Genomic DNA, 9,537 nt, shown 5'->3' with positions numbered 1-9,537 from the left:
TTTTTTTTCATTCATACTTCATTCATAGTGCCCATCTCACTAAGTACAGTCTAATTAAGTGTATGTCATGTAGGGTTGATGCTCACTTTTGGCTTCTGTTTCACTAACAGCACCCATTTCCTGCTTCTCATGCCCGATATGACCGAGATGAATGAAAGTGTGTTGTAAAATCAAAGGAGCTGGGGATATCTGCAACATGGAGACCCAGCTATGCATCAATATGGAAGGTGCATCTAAGTGGTTAATTCCTTTATATGAAAATTGCCCAGCATAGCACATGTATCTTGTGGCTGCTGCTTATAATAATAATGATGATAATAATAATAATAATAATAATAATAATAATAATAATAATAATAATAATAATTGTAAGTGATAATTTTCTTATACCTTCCTGCAAGATAACAATAAAAATACATCTTAACATCAGAAGAAACCCATTGTGGATACCACATGTCCACTGCCTCTTGTGAGGCATTTAAACTTTTTGTTGCTCTAAAAGCAGTATAACTGTTCTATTATGACATTTTTCCATCCTGGAATTCTTGTGTTTTCCCTTGGGTAAATATTTATTTACAAGCTATTCCACTACCAATTTGCATAAATTTTGTACATAGGAGAGGCCATGACTTCGTTTCCTTAAATTTGATGGAAATTAGTAATAACAATGGACACTATAATGATAAAACACCAAGGAAAAATCTTTGTTTTTGTATTAGTTTTACCATCTGATCAAAACAGGTGATGGGAGGTTGGGAAAAAGGTCATAATATTAAAAAACTCCTCAGCAAATGCATACCAACAGGCACATATACTTATTTTCTTAAGCTGACAAAGTTAGATTTCATTATACAGTGCAGTACTGATGGAAATATAAAAAAATCAAAGATACAGTACCTAGCTCTTGTAAATAGCAAAATCTTTCTTTCACCAGATTATAAAACGTTTTGCAGTATGACAATAAGTAACACTGATTATATTAATAAGATCCACACTACTGTCCCTTGTTATAAGTAGAAAACATCTGATGATCAGCAGAATACTATAAACAATACTATAGTGATATAATGATAGAATGAAAGACTAATAATGATGACTGGACTTACATGTAGGAAGATGTTGCAAAAGTCTGAGGCCCAGGGGAAAATCTCTCTCTCTCTATGTATATGACAAGCTGTATAGACTCTAGACTACTACAGGAGCACTGGAAATGTGAAATTAAGATATTAAAGACTTTTATCATGAGTTCTTTGACCTGAGACCATGTCCAAAAGAGTATGGCCAAAGCTACTCAGCAAGTTCATGGTGCCTTGATCACCAGCTGATGTGTACAAAATACACATGTATTCTAACATACTTGGGACTGATCACAAGAGAGTGTATTGCTACAATTTAAGAGGCCACATTATGCAGTTCCAGTCCTTGTTACTCATTATCAATATATTGTCAATAATTCCTGGGGGTCAGCAGAGGGCAGTGGCTTTCTTACAAGTACTTCTTAGGAAAATGAGGTCGGATCACTGATATGAAATGCTGTGCTACTTAGGGAGCACCTTCTTGCATTTTAACAATACAACCCAAAAGCATATGTGATGAATCATTAGTGCATGAACAGGCTCGAGTGTTTTTAGGGAAGGGCCCCTGCAGTCCACATCAATCTTTGCTTTCCTGTTTGTCCTCAGCCTACGTGTGATCACAGTTTCTATTCTACCATTGATAATACTGGTAGGTAGGTACGTAGGTATGGTACCAGAGGATACATGGACAAGTAGGGCCAACCAGGCTAGCCAGATCTCTACTGGTGATCACTTATGTGACACGAAGCTCTGTTTATCCATTTTAGATAATGACATTACCTGTAAATGGGATGTGCTTATAATTGGTTCATATAGTCGGTCTGAAGATCATTTGCTTTGCTATGACACACTGCATTAATTTCCAAATAATTTTCTTCATCATGAGAGATTCATACATTCATAGGTCCTTCAAAAGCTTAATGAGAAACTTTGCAAAGATTTCTCAGTTATTACCAGCTTTGTCCACAATATTATTTTGATAATAAATAAGACCACTATTATTCACAATACTGGTATGAGCGAACCAACATCCACCACCCGTCAGACGCTATAAACCATAAACACAGAGGAAAAACAACAACAAGGCACTCAACTATCTTCGTGTCAGAGGATACTTTGCCTAGCCTCCCCTCAAGCTTTAAGTCACTGGAGGTTGACTCCCTTTAAGCGTTAGGTTACTGAAGGCTTGCTACCCTCAAGTTTTAGGTCAGAGAAGGTTGGTTCTGCTCATAAGTTGAGACAGTAACTCAACCTACCTCTCCAATCATACTGGGAAGGAGTAATTCCAGTCTTTCTGAAGGTTATGGGTTATGACAACTTCAGCATGGTGTAAGAGAGACCATGCTGATCTCCTTCACGACTGATATGTCAGTTTCAGGGGATGATATTTGTGCTGCTGTGCACATGAACCCGTAAGTATTTATTTTCAGTTTTCCTTGGCTTATCCTCCTCCACCTTCTACATTTTGACACAACACCAGAGCGCCTCAACCAAAGAAGAACTCAAGCAGGTCGTGCAGAAGCTTGTTACACAGACGTCTGCTTGTACACGACGAGAGGACGGGTGAGGGGAGCGGATTGTTATGTTGGAGCACGTGAAGGGGTCTTGTTGGTGATGGAAGTGCCCTGATGACTCCTAGCAGAATGAGTCCCTGATGTAGTCCCTGGCATGCCTCCATTGTTGCTATTGCTGCTATCTGCTGGGACTGCAGGAGGACTTTTGTTGCTGAAAGATGAACGTTTAGTTTTTGAGGGAGGAGACGATGATGGTGTGTTGGTGTTGGAGCTGTTGGTGTAGGATGAGGGTCGACTGGAAGGAGACATCTTGGTGTAAGGGTTCAGTGGTGGCGAGTCTCTTGCATTTTCAAAGTCATAGGAAGAAAAAGTTGGAGACTGTTTTGGTGGTGGAGTAGTCTGCTTGGTGATGAAGGGAGCAGCAGGGGGAATGACAACAGATGGGGTATCAGCATCATTCATAGCAATGTTAACATCATTTGTGGCAGCAACATCATCTTCATCCTCGTCCTTCCCCTGCGCCACCTGGAAGATGAAACAGATTAGTCAAGGTTATCCTAATCTAAAAGTGCTCATTCTAATTTCAAAATGCTGGCAGAGGAATACTTCTCTAAAACTTTACAACAGTGATATTACTGGTTTAAGCAGAGGACATAAAATTGTGAAGGATGTGAAAGCAGATCTAATATGTGATATAGTTCATCAATAAAATGCAAAGTGAACAAGTGAACTTGTGAGACTTATATTATATCTCTTGTGAGGATGCAGCTATATTTTTCATAGCGATATGTGTTATGATTCCTGGAGTACACTGGATAGTTATGAATGTGCTGAAAGAATACTATTCAGTAGATGGCTGTTGATAACTACAGTGTGACAATAAAGATAAAAGAAAATGCACTGAGGATGAATATCTAAACATATGAAACACCAATTATTTGGTATACACATCATAACATATATAACTGGAAACATAAAAAAATATACATGTGTATGTGGGTGGGTTGGGCTATTCCTTGTCTGTTTCCTTGCGCTACCTCGCTAACGCGGGAGACAGTGGATAAGTATAATAAATAAATAAATATAGATAGAAAAATAAAACTGAAACAAGTAGACTGACAAATAAACAAAATCTATGAGAAAATACAACTGAGTGGACTAGGATTTCAGCATAAGAGCAATGTCTGAGAAAATGCTTAAGGAAACAGAGTGTTGTACAGGAAGTGTATGTAGTCTTACTGAGGTAATGATCCATTTGACCATGGGAATCTGAAGCACTCAAAGAACAGTTCAGCACTTTCACAATACCAATTTGCTTATTACTCACTTCTCCACTCAACTTTATCCTCCATCATATTCTGTTGTTAATGATGGTATCTTACTCTCACTCACATCCCTAGACAATAAATCTTAAATTTCTTTACTCACTTTTTTCTCCACTCTCTATCTAACTTTTATATAATGATTCTTTCCAAACTATGATGACCTCATTCTAGCAATTAATGTCCCCTCATCCTTCATGATGTCACTTATCATCACTCTTCACCTTTGCTCTCACCTTCTTATTGCCGACAGCTTTCCTCATCTACTTACCTTCAAGATAGTGTCCGAGTCTGCCAGAGCCTGCTTGGCAAGGTATCTCTCTCTCTTGATCTTGATGTCCAGACTTTGTGGCACATCCGGGACCATTATGTCTATCAGGCGACATATGCCAAACACCACATGCTAGGGGAGATAGTCAGCTTCCTTTAGACATGTAGTTAGCTTGCACACAATGTTAAAACCTCTCATCATCAAGAAATGCTCCTAACCCATTACTCTGTGTTTACCTCACTGAACTCAAATAACTCCTCATCAACACAAACCAACCTCCTACTCATTTCTCCATCACTACCATTTACTATCATATAACACCCGGACCCTTCTCATATAAGGAGCTCCTGTAGCTTTAAAGGTGTGTTATTTCCAGAAGCAAGGGAATGAAAGATGCCTTTTGATTGAGAAGTTTTCAATAAAACTGTAATGTTTTTCATCAGCAAATGATTAAATTGCCTCTCTGAAGGTGATTATCACTTACAGCATAACTACAGGCAGATTAGGTTAGGTTAGGTCCAGTGATACCTTAACTCAGCATCGGAAGTCAAAGGTTATTCTGTCTTACCACATACCAATCAGTTCCTAAATTCGTACATTAGCCTTCATTTGAACCTGCATTAGCCTTACTTGCTCAAGGTAATCTTTAAATCATGGTTTATCTTCATAAAACTATATATCATGACTTGTAAAGCTAAATAATTCCCTATACTCAATAGATGAACAGATTCTTACCCTATTCTGATCACTGTATGTACTAAGTACCATTTAGGATGATGAACAGTTCTTATTGCAGGCAAAACTGCTTCTTCTTAAGATTAAAATCAATACCTCTCAGACCCTGAACTGATTTTCTTTGATCATAAGAATGACTTCCTCCCAAACCCACCTCAAAGGCAATGACGAAACCCAGCCTGATAGCCAGTAGGCGCCAGAAGAAGATGGTGTGGTTGCCTTCCGAGTCCCGGTAGCCGCGGTACCTGTGGGTCATGCCAGTACTCAGGTCAATGTAGGGGTCATAAGGACAGTACAAAGTGGGAAAACATAAGATCTAGTCACCATGAGAAATATTAAGTTCATCATGATAGGTCATGATGTTAGGTGTTAGGACACCGTAAGTCTTAGTATGAGATAAGGCCACTGTAAGGGCTATTGGAACTAGTCTCCCTGGGTCATATCTGCCATGCTGACTATGTCATACCTACTCTCATGACTGTGTCTTACCTGCTCCAATGACAGTCTCTCACCTGCACTCCTCACTGAGTGTGTTATTAGGTGCAGTGGCAAGTGTAAAGTTGACGTAGCCACTAAGAGACCAGTCATACTCGTACTTGTACAGCAGACGCGGCAGGAACTCTGATGTAAAAGCAATGAGGAATGCCTGCAGGAGAAGAAAGGTATTGTGCTGTTATCTGGCAATGATAGGGAAAACAATCTGTAAGGTGAGAGTGAAGTTGCTGTAGTCCTGACTGTGTAACACCCTCAATATTAATCAATAGAAGATATAAGGACCTTTGTTGTCTTCTCTAAAAATACATATTCATTCCATATATGTCATGCTTGTAAAGTGGAGTTTTATAATAGAAAAAAGAAGGGTTCATTTCCAAAGTGGCTATTGATTACTGCAACTTCAACTCCAGCCTATGATGCATACAGTGGATTTAAAGCAATGCACACTCTTACTGCACTGCACCCAATATAGATGAACCTATCAAGATCTGCCTCTAAAATATTATTACATGTGCACAGATATTCCTATTACAATACTTTCACACCCTTGTTTAAACTATTATATAAAGCAAAAGGACATGGGAAATGCTTTTACAGATGTGTTCTTAGTGGTTCTGCTGTATGCTTGTATATACTCACCATATTAATGGTTCACCTCAAACAGTCATGAAATATGCATCACCTGTACTGCAACAAACACAGGATTTTGCTACAACATGCATGGCTTGTGATGTTACAAATATTAGGTTTTGTTGCCATACTAGATATTGCTGCTTTTTGCGTGCAAAACTTTTACAAACAGTAAAGATGAAACTGAACTGCTGGAGGTATTTCCATGGCAGATATACAGGGCCTAATTCTTTCATTTCTAAACCCAAAATTCTAATAGTGATTTAGAGAACCTGCCTGAATGTCTCCAAAGTTTCATTATCTTCGATAAGCCTAGAGGGTCAAAGAAAACCTTCCTGAATACCTTCTCACTGCCAAAGGTTTGCCTTGTGTTTCTTAGATAAGTTCAAATCTCTGTTCACATACTGAAGGGTCTCCTCCATCCTTCTTGACATAATTCACTTAGCAATGCCTTGGTTCTCAGTTTGAAATCCTTTCTCTTCATGACTATGTTGTCCTCTTGTCTATGTTAAAGACAACTTTACCAATGCTTTTGTTCTAGAGTTGGCTGCTTGCATAACTTCACCTCATGCTAGGTTATGCAGCACCCAACAGGCAATCACATCTCACATATTGGCAACTCTGATATTGTTTTTTTCCTGACACAGTTAAAGTTTGGAATTTTTACCCCCTAGAAATTTCACAGCTTCAACAATGTCTTCCTTGAGTAGGCAGGTCTTTTGAATATTTTAGGAAAGGGTCTATTTGACACTCTTTTCCCCCATCAAGTTCTACCTTGACTGGGACACCAACGCACATGAGCAAATTGGTGGTAAATCAGTAACTGACATAACTCTTACTTACATTACTGATGACAGCCAAGTGGGCCATGAAATCCAGGATGGTGAACCAAATGCCAATGTTCTGAGCCCTCTCTGACACTGGCCGTCGTGTCTCGCATACAAACTTCTGAGCATCTAAACGAATCTCTACCCAGTTGTTAAGCAGCGCAAACAGTGGTGCCAGAGGGAAGGCAGCCACAAATATGGTGATAAACCCAAACTGTAGCACTGTTGGGAAAGAAGTAAGCTGAGGTTGTCATGGAGGCAAGTTAGAGTGTAAGAGAATCATTACAAAACTCACTGCTATTATTAATGAATTATTACATATTATTTTTCAAACTGATGAGCAATAAAATGGAAACAACCTACCCATTTCCAGATATTCCTGGAAGAGCCCCTCATTATCGATCAGCTGGTAGTCAGCCTCCCAGCGCGCCCTTGCCTTATGGCTCATCTTGACCTAACATCAACAGAAGAAATACATTGGTTAATGAAACTGGGGCCTTAAGAACTTAAAAGCTATCAGTTTATACATGAACATGGTCTTCAGGCTATAGGATCACACACAAACAAGTTCTAGGAACAGTAACAAAAAACAAAGTGAAAAGATCACATAATTGTGTGACCATGCAGAGGAAAAATATGTAATACCTTGAGCCACAAAGCTGGGATATAGTAGAATTCATAAGGTTGATGTAAATTCAATAAGGATTGGTAGAAAACTTAAAAGGTTGGCTTGAGGAGTCCTGAGGCTTTGGGATCTGAAGACCAAGAGGTTGTAAGCTCAGAGAAACATCAACCCAAACTTCCTCTCATGATCAAGAGGTCAAAAGGCCTAGAAGTGACAGGTTTCGATGCATACTATTTTCTGATGTAATCACTGAAAAAATACAAGCTACTATGATCATTATTTAGTGAAAAACTTCAGAAAAAGATTTCAGCGACACAGTAATGCAAACAAAACCAATAACAAGATACTTTGCGAACAGCTACCTGTATAAGTTTATAAGACTTTCAAAATGCAATATGTATTAAAAGACAGAGACCTAAGTGTGAAACCCTCTCCCTGGAATACTCATACAATGATTACATTCATACTTCCCATCGCTTACACATATAAAAACACTTTCCCTCCCCTTCCCTTCTTCTCACTTCTCTCAATCTGTCTCTCACCTGTTTCTTGTGCCACCAGGCTTTGACCTTGGGAACAAGGATTTCCTGTGCATTATTGACTACTTGTTTGCCAATCATGATGACAGCCAACTGTTGAGCCAGCTCGATCAAACACCCACCGGCTGAGCACTGGGGAGAAGCATTGTTTCATTCACCTTATCTACTGTTTTCATGTCTGCTTATGTGTAAATGCTTTATAACAGTCACTGAGCATGTCTATATTTTTTTGAACATATGTGGAAGTCTAGTTATCTAAACAAGCATAATTGATCATTAAATGTATAGTATAAGAAAACTGTAAATTCTACTTTTATAATTACAATCCCTGTAAAGATGTATTCATTAATATATATTCAAACTATTTTGAATACTTAATGAGTTACATAGGGATAGTCTAAGTACAGAGAGTAATATGAAATAAAGCAAGTGCCCTTATGCGGAACGCTATTCTTACACTGATTTTGATTTTGCATGCTAATTCCATCCAAACACTTGCTCTTAAGAGCAAAGTAATACTAAAGAGCATTCAGCTATTATGCAAAATTGTAGTAATCTACTTTAATACCAAACTAAGTACAGGAGTAATCACATTCAATTTTTAGGGAACTACAAAGTTTTCAGAAAATTCATAGTTAGTGGATACCTTACAATTCTGTATGGCTGATGGGGTGAATATCTCAGAAACATCATCAAAATATGATTGAAAGGTCTAAAACATGCTGAGGACCTTGAGATCCTACATCAAGCCTAGCATCATTCCTATCTGGGTTAAGTAATCCAGGCAGATTGTAACATCCTGATCATCCTCTTGGTGCTACTTAATCATTAATAAACAAACTGTCACTGCTCACGTCTTCATTTCGGAGTCCAAGGATGTGGTGGTAGTGGCCTGGGTAGCCCACAAAGCGGCCCTTGAAGAATGCGATGTAGAAGATGGATGAATAGAAGTTGACAAACTGAAAGATGAACACTTTGAAGGTGAGGTTGTCCTCGAACTCAGTCTGTGTACGATGCATTTCTGTTGGGAAAATGATACCATCTTTGTTAAGAGCTAAAGTAGTTGATGTATTGATATTCATGCTTTTTTATATGAAAATGAGGGAAATTTCTATCTCAAGAATAAAGAGGGAAATTTTCATCTCAAGAATAAAGTAAACATTATATGTAATCTATTTTTCAGAGCTAGAAGACAGTATGATTCTTTCTTAATCCTCTATTGCTTCTTCTGCCTCAGCAAGGTAACATTAAAAGAAAAAACCAAGATAGGAGCCAATCAACATGTAATTTTCTTATGACAGCTGCTACAAAAGGCTAATGAAGTAACTGTTGTTATTTCACTGGCTTCTATGACATCCATCATAATGATAACAACAACACAAAAAAGCCAACATAGTACATACCTACAACTTCTAATATATCACAATAATCACTAATCATTTTATCACAACTATTATTGATAACATGGCCAAGATTACTGTTATCACTATTACTACTCTTTGT

At 38.2% G+C, this 9,537-nt stretch overlaps 1 protein-coding gene across 2 annotated transcripts in view; it reads right to left on the bottom strand.

Moving 5' to 3' along the window:
* Positions 1 to 993: 993 nt before the first annotated feature.
* LOC139756872 (anoctamin-7-like) overlaps positions 994 to 9,537 on the bottom strand; it is a 176,337-nt gene continuing 167,793 nt past the window's right edge. For both annotated transcript variants that reach the window (XM_071676724.1, XM_071676725.1), the window contains 8 exons: positions 8,889 to 9,055; positions 8,038 to 8,166; positions 7,234 to 7,324; positions 6,887 to 7,092; positions 5,431 to 5,564; positions 5,073 to 5,163; positions 4,184 to 4,315; positions 994 to 3,115 (listed from right to left, as the gene is read on the bottom strand). In XM_071676724.1, the coding sequence (XP_071532825.1) occupies positions 2,657 to 3,115; positions 4,184 to 4,315; positions 5,073 to 5,163; positions 5,431 to 5,564; positions 6,887 to 7,092; positions 7,234 to 7,324; positions 8,038 to 8,166; positions 8,889 to 9,055 (1,409 nt within the window). In that variant the 3' untranslated portion in view covers positions 994 to 2,656. The remainder of the gene's footprint in view (positions 3,116 to 4,183; positions 4,316 to 5,072; positions 5,164 to 5,430; positions 5,565 to 6,886; positions 7,093 to 7,233; positions 7,325 to 8,037; positions 8,167 to 8,888; positions 9,056 to 9,537) is intronic.

The sequence above is a fragment of the Panulirus ornatus genome, chromosome 23 (genome assembly GCF_036320965.1).
Source record: "Panulirus ornatus isolate Po-2019 chromosome 23, ASM3632096v1, whole genome shotgun sequence".
Classification (NCBI taxonomy): domain Eukaryota; kingdom Metazoa; phylum Arthropoda; class Malacostraca; order Decapoda; family Palinuridae; genus Panulirus; species Panulirus ornatus.
The sequence above is the reverse complement of the archived record's forward strand: the minus strand, read 5'-3'. Positions and strand labels throughout refer to the sequence as shown.